This window comes from Notechis scutatus, chromosome 6 (genome assembly GCF_049901735.1).
Source record: "Notechis scutatus isolate UNSWTSFEM ecotype Mainland chromosome 6, rNotScu1.2, whole genome shotgun sequence".
In the NCBI taxonomy this organism is placed as follows: domain Eukaryota; kingdom Metazoa; phylum Chordata; class Lepidosauria; order Squamata; family Elapidae; genus Notechis; species Notechis scutatus.
This window is the reverse complement of record NC_142014.1, coordinates 58,724,247-58,744,972: the sequence shown is the minus strand read 5'-3', so window position 1 is coordinate 58,744,972 and position 20,726 is coordinate 58,724,247. Positions and strand designations below refer to the sequence as shown.

The 20,726-nt window shown below is 38.1% G+C and overlaps 1 protein-coding gene across 2 annotated transcripts in view; it reads right to left on the bottom strand.

Annotated features, from left to right (window-relative positions):
- SLC41A2 (solute carrier family 41 member 2) overlaps positions 1–11,023 on the bottom strand; it is a 35,577-nt gene extending 24,554 nt beyond the window's left edge. Inside the window, exons 1-2 of one of the 2 annotated variants that reach the window (XM_026694995.2) lie at positions 10,861–11,023; positions 3,185–3,895 (exon numbers count right to left, since the gene is read on the bottom strand). In XM_026694995.2, the coding sequence (XP_026550780.1) occupies positions 3,185–3,742 (558 nt within the window). In that variant the 5' untranslated portion in view covers positions 3,743–3,895; positions 10,861–11,023. Of the gene's footprint in view, positions 1–3,184; positions 3,896–10,766 lie in introns of both variants that reach the window. The other variant, XM_087968412.1, reaches the window with a different exon arrangement.
- Between the last annotated feature and the right edge of the window lie 9,703 nt (positions 11,024–20,726).

Sequence of the window (20,726 nt, the reverse complement as noted above, 5' to 3'; positions counted from 1 at the left end):
GCACAGCAGTTGGAAAAGCCCCTTTTCCTGCTTTTTCAACCGCACCTGTGTCGCGCAAAGCAGCTGCTGTTGAAAACGCAGGAAATAAAGGTAAGGTAAGAGCCTGGGCAGGCGTGTGGGCTAAAACAGCAGCAAACATTTCAACCGGTTTTATGTATGCTCTCTGTTTGCTGTTCTTCAGAGCAACTGGTTCTACAGAAGTGGACAGAACCAGTAGAATCCCACCCCTGGATGTGACACAGAAAATATGCATCTCTGGAATTCAGAAACAGTTTCAAGTCCTTGCAAAAATAAAAAATAAATAAAATAACACTAAGCCTTCAGGGAAAGAAAAGGAGACACTGATCAGGACACAAGATAATTATTCCCTGAAGGGCAGAAGGATTTTTTTTTCTTGGACTCTGCAAGAAGAATATGAGTATTCTCGAAGTTAATGATTCAATACTAATGAGGAACCAAAACAAATCTGGGTCTATTCTAACCCATCAGCTCAAGGAAGTGTGCTGTCTACTAGCAATGTGACAAAATAGCTTCTGTATTTTCCAATTCCACCAAAAGTTATCACTTTCCATGATATAACATAGAAAAACTACATCTGCAGCTGCTTGTATCCAACAAAAATCATTTGGCCCTTGTATTAAAATAGATGGAGAATTAATAAAAACAATACTGACACTGTCAATATCTACAATTGCCTGCCCAGTCAAGGATAATATATGGATGATGATTTCTAAAACAAATATACTTTTTTCTAACTGACATGAAAGGATGATGAGGGAACTTAAACTCTGTCAAGCATGGTACTTCCTGGGAATTTCTGTTTGCTTTGTTGATAACTTTCTTCTCCAGAGGATGAAGGAAGGAAGGCCCAACCAATATCAGCTATTCTTGACTTGATATGAACCAATGGAGAAGAATTAATCAAGGAAGTGGAAAGAAGAGGAATTCTGCTGGAAAGTGATACCATAATGCTAGAATTCTTGATTTCTTAGGAAAGTAAAGTTGAATATAGTTATACTGATATCTTGGACCTTTCAGATTTTAATAAATTCAAAGCAATGAAAATTATGTGAGAGGAGAAATTAACATGAAAGATTTGGGTCAATAGGGTAAGATTTTCTAAAAAGGGAGATATTAAAAACACAATTGTAAACCACTCCAGTAAAAATAAAGCACGGAAGAAAGCAGAAGACAACAAATATGGCTACACAAAGAGCTTAGTGTAGCCATACTAAAATCTGAAAATGAATAAAACAGGGACAGTTTGCCAAAAAAAAAAAAAGAAAAAAGAAGAGTATGAATAGCCCAGAATTGTTGTAATGGTGACAGGAACACCAAAACTCAGAATTAACCTAGATTGATATTAAGGATGTTAAGAACAATAGCAAATACTTGTTTTTAAAAAAACAGTAAACCATCTGCCCAGTGTAGATGGCAAAAATCAAAGAAAGGACAGCTCTTAGACCCAATGTTGCTAACAAGAGTGTGTTCCACCAAGCAATTGTTTCGAGCAGAATAAATTGCATTGTGGAATACTAAAATAACATGCTGCTGGCCTGGCTCAACTTTTATACATTATCTTTACGAAAATCGGGACACAGCTGAAATGCCTTGTAGAAAGTAAATGTTATCCTATTTTAAAAAAGAAACAGACCAGCCATTCCAACATCATTATATATATAAAAAATTAAACTGAATCATACTGAACAGAAACCCCACTTTAAAAAAATTCAGATAAACTGAACAGACTGTTAGACTGCTTGTCAAGTCTGAAACAAACAGATTTGGAGAAGGATAATACAGATGTTTAAGGAATGAAGAACTAAGACTATTATGAAGATAGACAGCAAGTAGGAAGTTGTTTTGCAAAGAAAAGACTGTAGGAAGTTATAATAGCAACTTCAACATCTAACAGGATGTCATGCATAAGAAAAGCTATTCTGCACTATTTATTAAGAGACATAATGAATTTAAGTTATTGGGGAGGGGGTTTATTCAACGTGCCTACCGTCCCTGTCCTATTGTTTCTCTTATTCTTTTATTTTTCTTATATGTACCCATTTCATGTATTCACAACTATGTATACATTTATACTTATTATCTTGTAAACAATTGGCAAATCAAATAAATAAATAAATAAATAAATAAACTATAGGGGTGGTGCTCATCTCTGTTTCAAAGCCATTAAGCCAGCATTTCCAAAGATATTTCTGTGGTCAGCATGACATCACAGAGCACTGTTACCTTTCCACCAAACTGGGACCTATTTATATACTTATATTTGCATGCTTTTGAACTGTTAGGTTGGCAGGAGTTGGGGTGAGGTCTGGAGCTCACCCCATCCTGTGGAGCTCGGGTCTCAAACCTGAGCTGCTGGTTTTCCAGCCAACAAGCCCTGTGTCTCAACCACTGAGTCACCATGCCCCCTCATATTATAGGAAAGGACATTCTAATTGAATGTTAAGGAAGTATCTAGTAATAAAACATTTTTACTGTAAAATTATTTATCAAGAAAAGAGATGATTTCTCTTCAGAGGGTGGCTTCAAGCAGAGGCTAGACAAACCATCTGTCTAGGATATTTTAGCTTAGATATCTTAACTGAACAGGGACTCCACAGAGTAGTTCAAAGTAACCCTCCCAATGCTATAATTCTGTGAATCTCCAACACATCCTCAGTAGACAGTTGTGGATAAACATGGTTAGAAGTTTGAAATCTGAATCAAAACTTGGAGAGATTCAAAAATCTGTATCGCTACTGAAACTAGTCATGTTTCAAAAAAACCCACATCATCACCCTATCTGAAAACATGGACATAACCATAAATAAGGCACTCCTCCTCATCTTTAGTATATTTTAAAAAATATAAAATGCCACAGTTAAATCCATCAAGAAGTATCTTTGGGTTTCCCTGAATCTACAGTTCTTACTTCTACTAATTAGACTTAAATTACACAATAAAGTGAGAAAACAGATCTTTTCCTACCCACCTACATGCATTAAAATTCCAGAGATTTTGAATGAAGTCAAAAATTTTGCCAGTGTACTGCGATTCCATAGTTTATTCAAGTAGGAAAAAAGCAGAAATTGTGAGGAACCATGGAAGTGTTATAAAGATGACACTATCTAAAGTCCTAGTCCAGAAGCATCATGTTTACAGTATTATATGATAAGCAAATACCTACCTGAACAATATCTAGAACCATCCCTGCAGACACTGTTCCGAATCCTGCTAGCAAGAATGGTACAAGTATCTGTAATGCCATAATGCTACTAGATTCCTTGGGCTGTTTTCTATTTCCTTCCATAATGGGAGAGGTTTCATCACTGTCGCTAGATAAATGGTTGTCCTGCAGCATAGCATCCATTTCTGAGGAGTGAGTCCCATCTGAATAATTGTAACTTGCAAAGTTATCATACTTTGGGCTACAGCTTGATGAATTATGTCCATTACTTCCATGATAGGCTGATTCTGAAAAGTGATGATAATCCATGTGTTGATCAGTCCTAATACTGAAATTATGTCCTGATGGCTGCAATCCATCTTGCCAGAGACTATTTACTTTCTTATGTCTCTCTTCTTGGGTTTTGTGATAAACAATTGGAACCATACTCAACAGTAAGTTCAAGAATTTGTCGGACTGAATTGCATTTAGATTTATAGTCCAATTTACAAAACCTTCTCCATGATAGGCTTTATCATTTCTTTTCTTGCTGACAGATCTGCCTTTACAATTAGTCATACTGTTTTGAAAATGTTGTTTTGATAATCACTTCAGCTCACAACAAATTGTATAGTTATACAGGAACACAAACTGACTTTTTTTGCCTATTATGTAGAAAATGTTCTTTTTATCACTTTTTGATCTTGAACAATTCCATAACCCAGTTTAAATCTGAAAAACAATAGCAAAATTAATTAATTTACTATTTCTCATACTTTATAGTTTTCTTTTGAGTTGTTTTATAATATTTTTGCATTCTAACAACACAATTACATCCTTGAGTTATATTACTGCTAAATCCACTACACAAGTACAACTCAGGAGAAAATATGAAGACACAATGATAATTTCAGAGAATACTGTATATAAACTCAATTGAACTAGTCTTTGGTGTTCTCTAAACTTGTTTGCTTGCAGATGTTTCATTATCCAACTAGGAAATATCATTAGTGTTAGTTGAGTGTGGGATTCACTCCTATTTATATACAATAGCTTGCCCTATGAATGTTGTTGGGGGTGTTGTTTTTCTTCTTGGTAGTTTCTTGATTAGGTTATTGTTTTCTGCTTGTTTGTCTACTGTTAATCCCTGTTTATCTAGGTTTTTGCTGCTGGAGAAGATACATTCAGGTATTTTTGTTTCCTTCTAATCTTTTTTTTAATTGTCAATTTTGAATGGTGTGTAAATGTGATTTATCTCTATGTGTCTACTGATAGGTGATTAGTCCAAATACCAAGCTTCCAGAAATATCCTAGCATTTTTTGGATTTATCTTAGTCTAGGATGTTCACAATTTACCAGGTGAAACTATGGTTAAATCAGTCCTGTGTTGTAAAATTAAGTAGTTTTCAATGTGTCTTCAGTGAACAATGAGCTCCTTAATCTCCTTAATCCACAATCACAATAAAGGGTCATTTCTGCATTCACACCAACACCACCATAAAAAATCCTGCTAAAGGACACACAAATCAGATATAAAGTCGAAGGCAGTGACACTGAGCCTGTTTCAAGTTATAAAATAATTTTGGCAAGCAAGTGTTTTCCAAAGCAAGAAAGCACAGCTCTGAGATCACTTTTTTATATAGCTCAAATGCAATATCTTCTGCCAATGTACTAAGAATTGGAAAATCCCCCTAACAAATAAATGGAATTGTACTGATAATTTAAATTTTATTACTGATTGTGATTAAAGAAATCAATGCATGAGAAAAATAATCAAACAGAAGCCAAATGTGCCTTTTATTTTCTTTGAAGGTGTTCCAACTTCATTTTAGCAATTTAAATGGTAATATTTTTTCATAGTGCTTTTTGCATTGTTAATTAAAAACTAAAAGTTACTAGGTGAAGAACTTTCGTTAATGCTTAATATGTTTTATATAAGCCGAATTATGCAATCAGAAGTAGGCAATGTTTAATTAAGTGGAGATCAGGCATCAATATAATGAAAGGAGCAATATATAATGAAAGAAACAGTTGAAAATCTTTTTACACTTAAAGGATTATTGATTCATTTGAGAAACAAACAATATATATTGGATATTCTTACTATAAATAATAAAGAAGATCATCCTTTTGCATCATTCATAATTTTGGAGTAAAATTTTCTAAAGTAAAACAATATTGTCATTAGAAATAACATTTATAGCCATGAGATTTGAAGTTTAGACTTGCTCTTGCAAGGTATATAGACTGTAGAAGCATCCAGTGATTTTTATCATTTCTGAGTGTGCTAAATTTAACTTAAATTCCTGCCAGATCTTTATATGATTAGTAATCCTGTTAATTCTTCATTCTTCCTGCCAAACTGGATTACTGACAATTACATTGTGTGCATTAAGTATGCCCCATGGCTCAGATCATAAACTATTTTCATTAGCCAGATTAACAGTCTACTTAGGCATTTACCAGATTAGCAAATAAGTACATCCTGTGAGCATAATGGTTTCTCATTTTATATGGTGTTCTTGATGCTGCATAGATACCAGGATTTTCAGCAAAGTTACTTGCTCAAATGTTAGGGAATGGGCAAACTAATAAGATCTATAAGGCAAATTTTTGTTTTGATTTGTGAAAATATTTCTTGATCTTTAAAGTACTAAAGTACTTTATTAAAGTACTTTATTTTACAGTAGTGGCTTTTCATTACTTAATGATAAAGTTAATTGCACAGCAAATTAAATCATGGAGAGATGGGTGGGCAGAATGAGACTGAATCTGCATCTTGATCTGAAGAACTGCACTGATTTTATAAACGGATACAGATCACATTATTCCCACCTAGATTATTATATCTAACTTGAATGTTTATTTATCTGTTTGTTTGTTTGTTTCATATTTATGCCACCCATCTCCCCTACATAAGGTGATTCTGGATGGCTTACAATGTATAAAAACAAGTAGAGAAATAATTAAAATATTAAAACCACACAAATTAAAACTTCAAAATTCATACTGAAACTAGAATTAAGAGATGGATGAGGTGCAGATGAGGTCTTCTTACCCTGTCAGCCACCTCCAATGGTGAGAGCCCCCAGGCCAACCAACAAAGCCAGTTTCCAGAAGGCCTAAAAAATAGGGCACTTCTTCTGTCCATTGACAGAGAGTTCCACAGGGCCGGAGCCACAGTGCAAGTCTTTTCCCATTGACCCCACCTGCTGTAATTACTTAGCATATGGCTCTGTAATAGGCCTCTTCCACTGGAGCGAGTGGGGCAGGAAAGTCCCATTGGGTTAGGTACTCTGGACTCATGCCATATAGGACTAAAGATAATAACCAACACCTTGAATTGGACTCAGAAGCAAACTGGTAACCAATGAAGCTCACGCAATAGCTGTGTTCATGTGCCATCCTAGGGGCGCCCAGAACTGTGTGCATTCTGCATTCTGTACCAGCTGTAGCTTCCGAATATTCTTCAAGGGTAGCCCCATGTAGAGTGCTTTGCAGTAATCCACTAAGTAATCCACTAAGGCATGAATGACTGTGCAGAGGGACTCATACAGGGGTGGAATGCTATCGGTTCTGCCTGGCTCTATAGTACCGGTAGCCCTGAAGAGCAGCAAACACCGAACCAGTTCTGTGTTTGCTGTTGTTTGGCCCACCTGCCCGCCTGGGCTCTTACCTGTCCTTTATTTCCTACTTTTTCAACCTCAGCTGCTTTGCACGGCACAGCTGAGGTTGAAAAAGCAGGGAAAAAGTGCTTTTCAAATGCTGCACACTTGCGCACAGCGCTTTTCAGCTGTCCGGGTAGCACAGCATAAGGATTTTTACACGTGCATGCATATAGTAGTCACCGAACCGGTAGTAACACTGATTGAATCCCACCCCTGGTCTCATGATTCAGATAAGGTTCTTTTACTTGAGCCCGCTTGCTGGAATTCCTTAAAGTATATTTGTTTATTAGCTCTATATATGAAATATAATCTTTCTTTCTTTCCAAATGTTCATAAACTTCATCTCCCCACTCACACTGTCCAGTAAGGAATGCTAGAATTTAGACAGCAATATCTGAAGGGCCTCTCTTGATATGTTATATCAATTCAAATGTCAAATCAAACTATAGTTTTGAATCCAATCCATTGCTGACATTTTCAACTGCACATATAAATTGTGGGATGGAGTGAACTTCCCAGCTACTGAATAAATCATGCTGACTGTTACAGGTTTCCAATGTTTTCACTACATACATTTCGATGATGTAGCAGCCCTGGGGAGGAGCAAAACCATGGCTTACCAAATCCTTTGTTTTAGCACTAAACACAGTCAAACATGGCTTGTTATTTGGTTTATTAGACAACAGGAAGCTGCAATTTGACAAGACATTGTACCAAAACAGTTATGTACCAAAACAGCATTGTTTGGGACAATTCCAGTATCTGCAGAACAGCCATATATATTGAGTACAAAGTCATCAGTACAGAGTGTATTAAACATTTCATCTTACAGGGAAATAGAAACTAAGCTAAGAGATAAAATGCAGTAGAATTCAAGAAGATTGAACAAAACCACTGGTAAAAAGCAGAAGTGATAACTAACACCTGACAAGTTGCCAATACCCGAAACTTTATCCAGAGTTTGACTTTAATGATCTGACAGCTCAGAGCAAATAAGGTGTCTAATATATTTGCCTCAAGCAGATGTTATTTTCCCCGTCTTCACAGGCATTTTAAAGTTGGGAAAGGTAAACATTTTGACAGAGACAAATAAGAAAAAATGACACAACTAGGGTCACCCTAAAAGAGGTTTGTGAAACCATTTTTCATCCATGGAAATTTACTCCTAAGAGTAAGTATCTTAGCATCTGCATACTAGTCATAACCAGGGCCGCAGCATCCCTTTTGCCTTTTTAGATTTAGCTCTTCTTTCCAAAGCTTTTTGCTACATCCTACCTAGAAAATAGACAACAATAACAGAAGCTTCCTCAGTAGGAATTACAATGAGCTCAGAGGCAAGTAGGCATCCTTGAAATAATCAAATTTAAAAGAAGTAGAGTTGCTAGGATAATGTTTTAGGTTTCTTGAGTCCCATACTAATTTTTAACCAAAGTTAAAGTTAATAACCTTGATGTAAATAGTTCACCTTCCCTTTTATTTTACAACAAAGATGGCCAAATCTATTAGTATAGGATAAGCAGAAGAAAAAAATTCCATAGAAAAATTATGTTTTCTAGTGTCCAGGAGATATTAAAATATTTTACTATTGATTGTAACTCAAAGTGCCAAAGTTCAGATACTCACGGAACAGAAAACCACTGAAATTAAGCTCTGCTATGTTTTCATAATTTTGAAGGCCTCTCTCTGCCAAATAAAAAAGCTAGCATGTTTCGTAATCCTTCTTAATGCCAAGGAAGTACTAGAAGTAATCACAGCTGTCTAAAATGTTAAACTGAAAATAAATAAATAAAAAAAATCCAAAATATTCAGGAGCCTTTTGTACAATATTATTTATCCCCTGATGTAATCAGTACACATTTTAATCAAGTCCTGATTACCTATCTCTGCTTCAGATTACATTCCCAAAATATTATGGTCTCATTCATCGCCTCATTTCTAATTCATTGTAATCCTGTTCCTTACAGTTTTGTGCTATTGACATAGCAGCATATTCCCAAATGGAATATGTTCACATAATTTAAGGGATAGAACATGATTACAATGCATCTTGTAAGGGTTTAGTCAGAGGATGTGCTAAACTTCTGTAGGAGGCTAATTGGATCACGTACACCTCTTATAGAAAATTTGGAAGCTTCTATATCGGGGTCTTCAAACTTGACAGCTTTAAGATTTGTGGACTTCAACTCCCAGAATTCCTCCTCCAGGAATAGTTCAGGAATTCTGGGAGTTGAAGTCCAGAAGTCTTAAACTTGCCAAGTTTGGACCCTTGTTCTTTCTATGTGTTATGAAAAGACAATACTGTTGTCCTTGATTACAAGAATTGGATCTGCACAACAGAAGAAGTTGACCCGTGCCTTTATATTTTGCTTAAAGAGCCACGAAAAATGGCAATAAGATGGCAGTTTATTTAGCTCAAATAACTTTTTATAATACCTTGGAACAGTGTTTCTCAAACTTAGCAACTTTAAGATGTGTGGATCTCAACTCCTAGAATTCCTCGTTCTGGCTGGGTAATTCTGGGAGTTAAGGTTCATACACTTAAAATGGCTAAAGTTGAGAAACAGAGTTTAGAGTGTCACAAGCTTAGTCTGTACCATATTGTTGAGGTTGTTATTCATACCTGAAACAATCTTTTAAAGAATAGTGCCTAATGAAAATTAGCATTTAATAACTTAAACCTTAATTTTTAGCTTTAATATATTTATCTGTCTGGCTTTCAGCTTTTAAAATTGAATCTTTATAACAATATATTGTATATTGAATTTCAGTCCACATTATTTAGAAATAAAGTTGATGAAAATTTCTTCCCTTGATACCTAATCTTCAATGACTAACAGCAGCCAACATGCCAGAGCTGTTGGATGGAAAATCTTGAGTTTTGAATTGCAAATGTTTGTGGTGTAGAATTTATAGTTTGTGACAAATTCTGGTAACCAGATTAAAACCAGACAGATATAACTTCATACAATCAAATAAGTGATGAAGGACAGCCCCCCGACATTTAAACTTCAAGTAAAAACTGAGAATAAAGTACACAGAAAACTATCGCACTACTTTTTTGTGATGTTTCCAGTATGCTCTCCATGATCTCTAATCTCTAATCTATTTCTAGTTTATTCTCCATAAGTAACATCATCTGTTAATTATTTTTTAAACCAACTGTTTATTGCCTACTGCTTCATTGAACCCAACATCTCCTTGTTTTTCTGACTTTTATGTACTTTCAAGTCATTAATCTTTTATAAGCAAGAAATTGCTAAGCCAATGCATACATACTTATGCCAATAACAAAAAATACTAAATTAAAAAGCACAGAGTGTCCTTTATCAAGTTATATGCATGGCCTTGAATTGTGGCATTGCCAACAATCTTTTAAAGAGCTCTCTGCCGAACTTCCTTGAATCGGTCAAGTTCACCTCCTGGAGCTTTCCTTCTCCAACCCCTAACAGCAAAAATTACAAAGGTATCACATATCCCTGGTTGTAACCCTATCATAATCTACTATGACTAACATCATTAAGACACTTAATGAATTGTAGAACTTGCCCCTTCTTTGAGCAAACAAAGCCCCCAGCTGGGAAGACAGGGCAACGGGGTCGATTCGAAGCGGGGGGGTGATATCCACACAGTTAACACTCTTGAAGGAGGAATTGACCTACTTTTAGGATCCCGAGGAATGCCCCCCCCCCCCCGGGACGTTGTGCAAAACCATAGGGCTACCCACCCGAGCCTCGTGGATGAAATCTCAGTGCATCTGCCATCCGTGGGAACTGAGAAAGAAAAGGAGGGTAGCTGAAAGCTGCCACCTTCTTGTGTCTCAGGTGGGCGGGGAGAGCCGAAAGGAAAGAGAGGGAGCCGGGGAAGCCCCGGCCCGGGTGACGGAGGCGAAAGGCACGTTTCCTCCTAACCAAGACCAACCAACCCGATTGCCTTACTTTCCTTCTGGGACCCGCCAGGCCAGGGAATCCCCTCCATCGGCTCCCGCCTTGGCGACCATCTCCAGCTGCCCTCCGCGCTCCCCACGTTTACCTGGCCAGGGACGGCGGGGCTGGCCTCGGCCTCTCGCAGCAGATGCCACCGCTCGCCATCCTTCGTCGGGCGCAGCGCCCAGAAGCTGCCCGCTCTTCACAGGAAGAAGGAACCTGCCCGGCGGCCACGGAGTTGCTGACAGCTCCTCGGGGCCTCCGCCCCCACTGAGCAGGCGCGGCTAAAGTCGACGGGGGCGAGGGGCGTGACAAGCCGGGAACCCCCCCTTCCCAGCTCGGGTGATGTGGCCGGTGCGCGTCGGCGATGCCTCCTCCGAGGACCGGCCGCTCCGCCCGGAGCCCGCGGGGACAGAAAAGGGCGACGACATCCAGCCCTTGGTCCAGCCAACTGGCCGCTTTCCCATGCGGTCGGGACGGGATCCTCACTAGGAGGCTGGCTGAACAGCCACCTGGTCCAGCAAGCTTCCCCAAATCCGGGGCTCTCCAACAGAGTTGGACTTCAGCACCCATAATCCCCAGTTAGCGCGGCCTTTGAGGCCGGATTATTTGGAGGAACTCGAGGAGAACCGGGGAGGGGGCTGACATGCTGCATTCCTTTGAATGAGCCAATGCATAAGGCCGGCAAGCAATATTGTATGGGAAAGGGAGTTTGGAGGGGGCAAAGCAGCACGATGGGCTCCCCCCAGCAATGGCAGTTGGGCAGCTAAAATGCATATTGTAGCCACAAAATGCAGGCAGTAATGATAAGCTTTCAGGTTGTTGACCAGCTGCAGAGATAGAAAGACAAAGCCCCTGTGGCAAAATTCAGCACAGCTCAGAGGCTAAAGTGGCTGTAATCTGCTTTCTCTATGTGTTTTTTTCGCTCAGGGAAGAACAAGTGGGAGGACCATGGTTTAAGAGTGCAAAATAAGAACCAAGTGATGAGCAATTCTTTCAAAGATGAATAAAAATATTTATGAATGTTGTTCCTCATATCAAGTGACTAGAGATAACTATGCAAAACAATACTATGAATCACAAAATAACCATAATTTGAAGAAAAAAACAAAGACTTCTTTCAGTTCTGCAGCAAGGCAGCAGTAAGCAGCTGTAACAAGGGCAAATAAAATAGCAGAAATATTTAATAGATTAAATATACTTTAATCTCATTCTTTCTGTCCTTTTAAGCAACCTCTTATCTAAAAGAAATGAATTGCTTCATAGTTGTAGCAACCTATATACCTCTCAATTTTTAGCATACTAAAAACTCCTATTCTATTCTGTTCTATTCTATTCTATTCTAACGCAAGAAGCCATGTTGGCCAAAAGAATGTTCCAGAATACATATTAGAACAATTCAAGATCACAAAAGAGATACAAGTATCCTCAAAGTATGACTGGTCACTTAACTACTGTTGGAAGTTATGACAGACTCCCCTCCCCCCTAAAAGGTATTTACAATATGATTCCAAAGTTGTGATCTCTGCCTCCTGGCAGTCACATAACTGCATTTGGCGGACTCAGCAACCAGCCTGCATTTAGAGTCATTTGCAGCACCCCAGGTTCATCTGACTATGATTTATGACATTTTTTAGTTTCTGGAAAAAAAAACCTTTGCATAACAATCAATAGGTTTGCTTAACAACCGCAGCATTTGCTTTATGACTGTCATCCTGTTCCCTCTCTCCCTATCTTTTAACTATAATTCTATTTTTGATTTTAATTTTTATTGATTTATAAATATCTGTTGATTTTAATGCTGTAAGCTGCCCAGAGTCACTTTGAAATGAGTTGGGCAGCAAAATAAGTAAGTACATAATTAAGTAAATAAATAAATAAATTACAACCATAATTGCAAGGTTCAGTTATTGTCCTAAGTCAAGTACTACCTGTAAAAGCTTTCAAGTACTCTACAATTCATCAGATAAGATGATAAAAATGGAAGAAAAGGGGAAAAGGAGATGAAATGACTAAATAATAGAGGTATGCAATATTACACTCTTGATCTGAACCAAAAGGATGAGAAGCATGACCTGAACCAAAAGGATGAATGTAACTTGATCAAATTAGTCAACTTTCCAAATTACATCAAGTTTAGATTGAATGATTTGATCAAATGTCTCCAAATTGAACTTTCTTCACTCTTTGATAGAGAAAATTCTATAACATCAAATAGAATTACTTCTGGGTTAATAGCAGATCAGGATACACAAGGTTATAGTCTCATATATAAAGAACTTGGCTGCAGGTTCAATTGCTGCCTGGAGTCACTTATGTGTGATTTGGACAATTACATTTTTGTTTTTTGTTATATATATATCAATTTATATAGTATAGTTATATAAATTGTAATATAATATGTGTTTCTTGAATTTGTTTAATAAATAAATAACAGTGTTTTTTTTATTTAAAAGAAAACAAATCCTTAAAGTTATATAGGCTGCTTTTTACCAAAAATTTTCCTGGCCTATAATGCACAAAAATATAAGGAAGGGTTTTCAGGAATTGAGAAAGAAGGTGGAGTGGAATCTTGATTCCATTCTGTTGTTTGTTCATACAGGATTCGTCACAATCCAAACATGTACGTCATAGAATATTCACAGAATATTGTAATAATGCTATGATGTGGATTGGACTTTGTATGTAGTGTCACTTCTCATTGTTCTCTTAAAGTACTCGATTACTTTCCTCGTCTCAAGGTGCACTTCTTGATAAAAAAAATCTTAACAATCAAAAGCATAGAGTAAATTCTGTCTAGTCTGTAGGAGAATAAGCTGCAACATATAAGTAATTTTAGTAAAAGATAATATGAATGCCTTAAGGGAAATGCTTTAATCTCAGAGGCACCTGCCAGGTCTAACAATTAGTAGAGGTTTTTAAAAATAACAGGTAGTCATCTGTTTGCCAGTGTTCGGCATCTTATATGTATACATAATGCCATTAGTGCTGCCGCTCTCTTAAAGGCAATGTGTTTTTTTAATACCAGATGTTAACATATGATGCATTGTTTTAATTTTATTCCTATGAGTCTTTATGAATGGACTTGCAGGAGTATTTCATAGTGAAGTATGAACTTAGCATTGGAACTTAATTGAGGAAATTCATTTTTAACAACACCTAAATCTTACAACCTGCATGGTTTCATGGCTCAAATAATAATGCAAAGTGTAGGTATTATAGAACATAACAATGATTCCTGGTGCTTTATTTGGAAGTATGCCAGTTTCTCAGAAGGTATTGGGTACGGAGAGGAGTAGAGTAGTGTAGAATAAGGTGGGGCCCAGCCCAGTGGTGGGATTCAAATTTTTTTACTACCAGTTCTGTGGGTGTGGCCATGTGACTGGGTGGGTGTGGCTTTTTTTTAAACTTTTTTGCACCCCCCACCCATTTTTGGGAGCTTCCTAGCCTCAGAAGAGCCTCTGGGGGGTGTTTTTGCTCCCCTAAGGCTCCTCTGGGGCTCTGGAAGGCAAAAAAATGGAGGGGGGCCCTGAGCTCCTCCCTCCATTTTTTGCCTTCCTGGACCTCAGCAAGGGGAATCCCAGCATAGCTGATCTATGTACAGCTGATTGTCGGGAGGGGAAAAAAAGAAATACCTTAGGCGAATGTCAGGCGGGTGGGGTAAGCGAGCATTGGGTGGGAGGGCGACCAGATAGGGGGGAGTGTCCAGCCAGAACTTATTACCGGTTCGGCGACCCACGCCAAATTCTTGCTACTGGTTCGCCCGATTCGGTGCGAACCGGCTGAATACCACCACTGGCCCAGCCTTCACTTTACCTTCTAATCAACTTCTTGCTACAACTATTTTGGAAGAGTGCCCTTAACATGATCTCAATATTTCATACATTCCCACTGATTCCAAAAGATTAACTGCCACAAGTTAGATAATACCTCCCAATCTCAAACTGCAAATTAAATATGTGTCCTACAGCAATATTTGCACAACATTTTCTAGTCCATAATGGGTTTTGTTTAACTATAAACATGTGATTTGATCTACCTATTGTGGTTTGTAAGCCCTATTAATAACCTGGCACAACATATTAAGCTACCTATTGTCACTTATTTCACAAACCCTAACAAAAGTAAACCATGTTTAGCAAGAAAACCAAGAGTCCCAAGATGAATACTGGTTGTCCACACACAACCTTTGTCCTGTTTGCATTCTGGCTTTAGGCCGAGATACCTGGGGATTAGACAAGTTTGGTGACTTCTGCTTAAACCATAATCTAATCATGTTAGGCAAAAAAGCAAAGAATATGGTTTAGCACAATATGTCAGTCCACTCTTTTACTAAAGAAGAATATAAATGAGAGTATGAAACCTTTAGTAGAAAAGGTTATAAGATCCCCTTTCTTCTGAGTTCAGCCCCTGAATTTGATGGCACTTACTGAGCAAATATATATTCTGTAAGACTATGTACAACACTATTTGAGCAGTATTTTGCTCAAATAGTTTTTAATCTGTGTTTAAATTCAGGAAATACTGGTTTTGCAAGTTAACCACTCTTAACTTATTTCCGACAGGCCCTGTAGACTATGACTCACACCTTGGATATATTAGATCCATATTTTATGAGTTTTGCTTTTATTCTTCCCCAATGGATTATGAAATTACATTGTTTATTTTTATTATTGTACTTTTTTCAAAATCTCAGGCTCCTTTTTTTACTGAGACAGAATTTTAAAAAAAATATTTAATATTGTAAGACAATAAATACTGCTAAGGGCTGGGACAATAGTATTCCTCCTTGAGCTAAGCTGCTTTTCTGCCATAAAATCAAACTCAGCATGATTGACATTCACAGCAGTAATCAACAAAACAAAATTAACAATCTGAATGAAGTAAGATCAACAACAGTAAAAACAACATTGTAGAGCAGAATAATAAAAACATTATAATGACAGTGTTAAATCATAATCAACATCAGTGTCTGAAGTAGTTTTGTTGAACATAATAGCTGGAACATCTCGCTTAGAGTGAGATGACTCTTTCAGCCTGTTGAGGAAATAAGAAGTAGAAAAGACCATTTATGGGATGTGCCAATCATTATTATGGAAGATGCAGAACAGACGCATGAGAGACAGAATAGAAAAGGTAAGCTTTATCCAAGAGCTAAGAGTAGATTAGCCAAACTGGTCATATTGCTAGGAAGTTGTTATGTTTTTAGTATAGCTGAAGTTTTCTCTCAGATCCGCAGTTTAGGTGGGAAAACCTCTTGAATGTGATTGGCTGGCTCATCTGACAGCCCCTATAAAAGGGGAACTGTCAGACGGGTTTAGCCGTTCTGTTATCACTGTTAACTGAATAAACAACAAGTTGGACTGTTCCCTTTGGCTACGTGTCTTGTTTCACCCACAACAGAACACTGGTGGGATCCTAAGAAGAATAGAAACAAAAAAGCTGATCAAAAGGTGGACTAGCAGAATCGGTCATCAGGAAAGATTCATCCCGAATTCAGCAAGATGACCATGCATGCTCCACCAGCACCTTTCAAGCTGGCCATTGAACACTGGGACTCTGATCTGATCTGATTTGATTGTTTCCTAGAGGCCAACCAGTTACAAGCACTCTCAGACAACAGAAAGAGAGCGCTATTCTTTTTTTTTTTTTAAATGAAGTTTTATTGAGTTTTAACAAAACAAATAAAACATCTTATTTGAGTACAGCATTGTTCCGGGTTATCACATTTCCATACAGACACAATTTCATATGCATATTCATCTTATGTATTCAACTTCATATCTTATTACTCTTTTTCCAACCTCTCACTATTTCTCCCTTTACTTCTCTTAATTTTCTTTTATGGTTATCTCATTTTCTTCTTATTCAGTTGTATTTCTTTTACCTAAATTTCTATATCTTTTTATTCATTGTACTTATACTTTCGTCTGTCTTGTTTACAATTTCATATGTTCTCTTCCAACATTCTTAAGAAGCAAAATTCCCCCTATGATTGCCAATTGAAATGCAACACCTTTAAATCTTATTGTTATTATCATATGAAATCTCATTAAACATTGAATTTGTGCGTTCTAAAATTATAACATTCAAATTTCTAATATCTATTTTATATCATGTAGATCTCATCATTCAGACTCTGCTTGGTACTTCCCCTTGAAAATGTAAAAAGAAAAATTCTAAAAACATAGCAAAAACAATATATATATATATATATATATATATATATATATATATATATATATATATATATATATATATATAAACATTAGTAAACAAAATAGTTATTCAAAATCATTCTAGTACTGGTATGAACCTTGTAAATCTTTGACGTTTCTTTTCAATATCTATCAATCTTTGAGAACAATTGAAATGTTTCCCTCCTTTATTATTACTTAACTGTTAATAAGCATACCATTGGATAGTCATACAATTTTATCTTATAAATTATTTACTATTAATAAGCAAAATAATTATTCAAATTCATTCTAATAACTGGTATAAATTTCCTTATAAATCTTTCACATTTCTTTTCAATATTTTATCAATCTTTAGAAACAATTGCAATGTTTCCCTCTCTTCTTTATTATTGCATTAATTATAAATAAAAGAAAGAGAGCGCTATTCTTGAGTTATTGTGGCTCTGAAATCTTCGATACAGCCAAGGCACTGGTTGCTCCAGTGGCAGGCCAAACAATGTCATGGGACACAATCCAAAATGCACTCTGAACACATTACGCACCAGCACCATCCAAGATTATCCGACGGCATGAATTCCACTGCTGGAGCCAAAATAAAGATGAGTCAATAAATGATTATATCGCCGTGCTGCAGAGGACTGCCATGTACTGTGAATTTAGAGACCTTAAAGATCTACTACTGGACAGACTCGTCTATGGAGTCGGGGATGTGAGTCTTCAACAGAGGTTACTAGCAAAGCCCAACCTCACCCTGAAGATAGCACTAGATGAAGCCAGAGCCACCAAGACTTTAATCAAAGCAATGGCCACAATTCAGAAAGACAAAAGTCCAAATAACAAGCATCGTGGCAACACAGCCCAACAAGATCACAGCAAACTGGAAGAGTCAACAGATGAAGAAGAAGATGTCTGCTGACTAAAAAGTAACAGGAAAATTACGAAAACTGAAGAATGGCAGTCCACATGCACCGGTTGTGGTAGGAATCATTCAAGAGCGAATTGCAGATTCAAGGAAGCCACGTGTCAACGTTGTGAGCGAAAGGGCCATTTAGCAAGAGTATGCAGAGCCAGCCAGCCAGCACCCCGCAGAAACAACCCATCCAATACACAGAGAGGGTACAAAATTGAACAAGCGTAGAAACCATGGAAAAAAGAAAACCAACATTCTGAGTCAGCTGTGGATGTTCCAGACAACCATTGGGAAAACCAGCTCAACACAAACAAGAAAGATCAACATCACCGTCACCATTGAAGGAACACCATGTGACATGGAAGTGGACACTGGGTCCTCTCTATCAATAGTTTCATGGGCCACAATGAAGAAGATAAAGCCCAGCATCTCCAAAAATAAATTGCAAAAGCAGAGAATTTATTTGAAAGATTATCAAGGGAATCACATCCCTGTCATGGGGATGGGAACATTTCAAGTAACATTTAAACAGTTTCAAGGCCCCCTGCGTCTGACGATTGTCGAAGGCAAATTACCCAGCCTACTTGTACTAGACTGGTTTGAAGCATTGGGAATAGAGGTGACTGGAATCCACACGATACTAGAACTGATCCAGGCATTTGAGGACGTTTTTGATGACAGTTTGGGCAAGTATGTGGGGACCCCTAATTCATTTAACCTTGACCCCCAGGTTGCCCCAATACGACTCAAACTGTGTAGAGTACCATTCGTGCTTAAGCCAAAAATAGACAAACAACTTGACAAATTAATTGCACAAGGGATATTAGAACTGGTAGACAATGCAAAATGGGAAACCCCTATCGTCACCCCTATAAAGGCAGATGGATCAATCCGCAGCTGTGCGGATTACAAGTGTATCCTAAATAAGGCACTTCAACAAAATGCTTATCCTGTCCCCATAGTGCAGCACTTATTGCACTCACTGGGGACAGGTAAGATTTTTGCCAAATTAGACCTGGCACAGGCGTACCAACAACTCCCAGTTGACAACACCACAATCGAGGTGTAAACCATTGTAACCCATAGGGGAGCCTTTAAATGTCGCCAGCTTCAATTCGGCATCAGTGCGGCTCCAGGCATCTTTCAAAGCCTCATGGAGCGCCTTCTACTGGGAATTCAGGGAGTTGTCCCATATTTTCACAAAGTTTTAATAACAGCAAGAAATAAAGATGAATTACTAACCAGGCTGAGGGAAGTACTAACTAGATTCCAAGAATCAGGATTAAAAGTTAAATGAGAAAAATGCAAATTTGGACTCTCCAGGGTCAAATTTTTACGATACCTGATAGATGGCTCAGGGATCCACCTGACCGCAGAAAAAATTAAGGCTATCCAGGAAGCACCTACTCCAAAAAATCAAACTGAGCTACAAGCATTTTTAGGTCGCTTCAATTTTTATAGTATTTTTCTCCCTAGAAAAGCCACTATAGTGGAACCCTTACACAAACTCCTGGGAAAAAAAGTTAAATGGATTTGGGGAAAACAGGAAGCTGCCGCTTTTGCAGCTGTCAAAAAACTGTTGTCATTAGACAGCGTTCTAGTCCAATACTCAGAAACTTTGCCTGTCACCCTCACTTGTGGTGCCACCCCTTTCAGGGTCAGGGCTGTCTTAAGCCACTGCATGCCCAATGGCACTGAAGCCCCTATAGCGTTTTACTCAAGGACTCTCTCGCGGGCAGAAAGAAACTATAGCCAATTAGATAAGGAGGCATTGGCTGCAATAGCTGGCATTAAAAGGTTCCATGAATATTTGTACGGCAGACACTTTCAACTCATTACTGACCACAAACTGCTGCTAGGAATACTCGCGGGAGACTGACCCACTCCAACTATTCTATCCCCCCAACTCACGAGATGAACAATGTTTCTAGCTGCTTATAATTATAAACTGATCTACTGCCCGGGAAAATCCCTGGGGCATGCAGATGCACTCAGCCACTGTCCATTACCAGAAACAGGACAAGACCCAGCTCCGGCAGAAACCATACTCCTCATTGAGGAATTACCCAGCCTGATCTCCACGATAGAAATCGCTCATTTTTCAGCAAAGGACAAAACCTTAGGGCAACTACTGAGTTGGGTTGGGAGGGGATGGCCTAACGGGCCAGTATCTGGAGAGTTGAAACCATTCTATAACCGACAACATGAATTATTGGCAATCAAGGGGTGTTTGTTATGAAGGGAGTGTGTTATTGTTCCACCAAAATTACAGAAACAAATTTTAGAATTATTGCATATGAGTCACCTGGGTATAGTTAAGATGAAAACGTTAGCTAGAAGTTATGTGTGGTGGCCCAATATAGATAAAGATATCACAGAATGGGTAGGAACCTGTAAGAACTGTCAAGAATCAAAGCCCGCACCACCGGTGGCGCAACCCCAGGAATGGGAAGCCCCGAAATCCCCGTACACTAGGATTCATATAGACTTTGAGGGACTGTTCCACGGGCAAACTTTTATGGTAGTTGTGGATGTGTATTCAAAATGGCTAGAAATTATATTGATGCACTGTACAACAACGGAGGCCACAATTAAAGTCCTAAGGAAACTATTCGCAACGCATGGCCTACCAGACATCCTAGTCTCTGATAATGGCCCCCAGTTTACCTCCACCCAATTTGAGATGTTCCTAGCGGAATTGGGCATTCGCCACACACTAACAGCACCATTTCACCCCCTCGGCAAATGGACAAGCAGAGAGAATAGTGAGAACCACAAAAGAGGTGTTAGCAAGAATGGGGCTGGGAGACTGGCAAACGGGTATAGACACTTTTCTATTAATACAGCATGTCACACCCAATG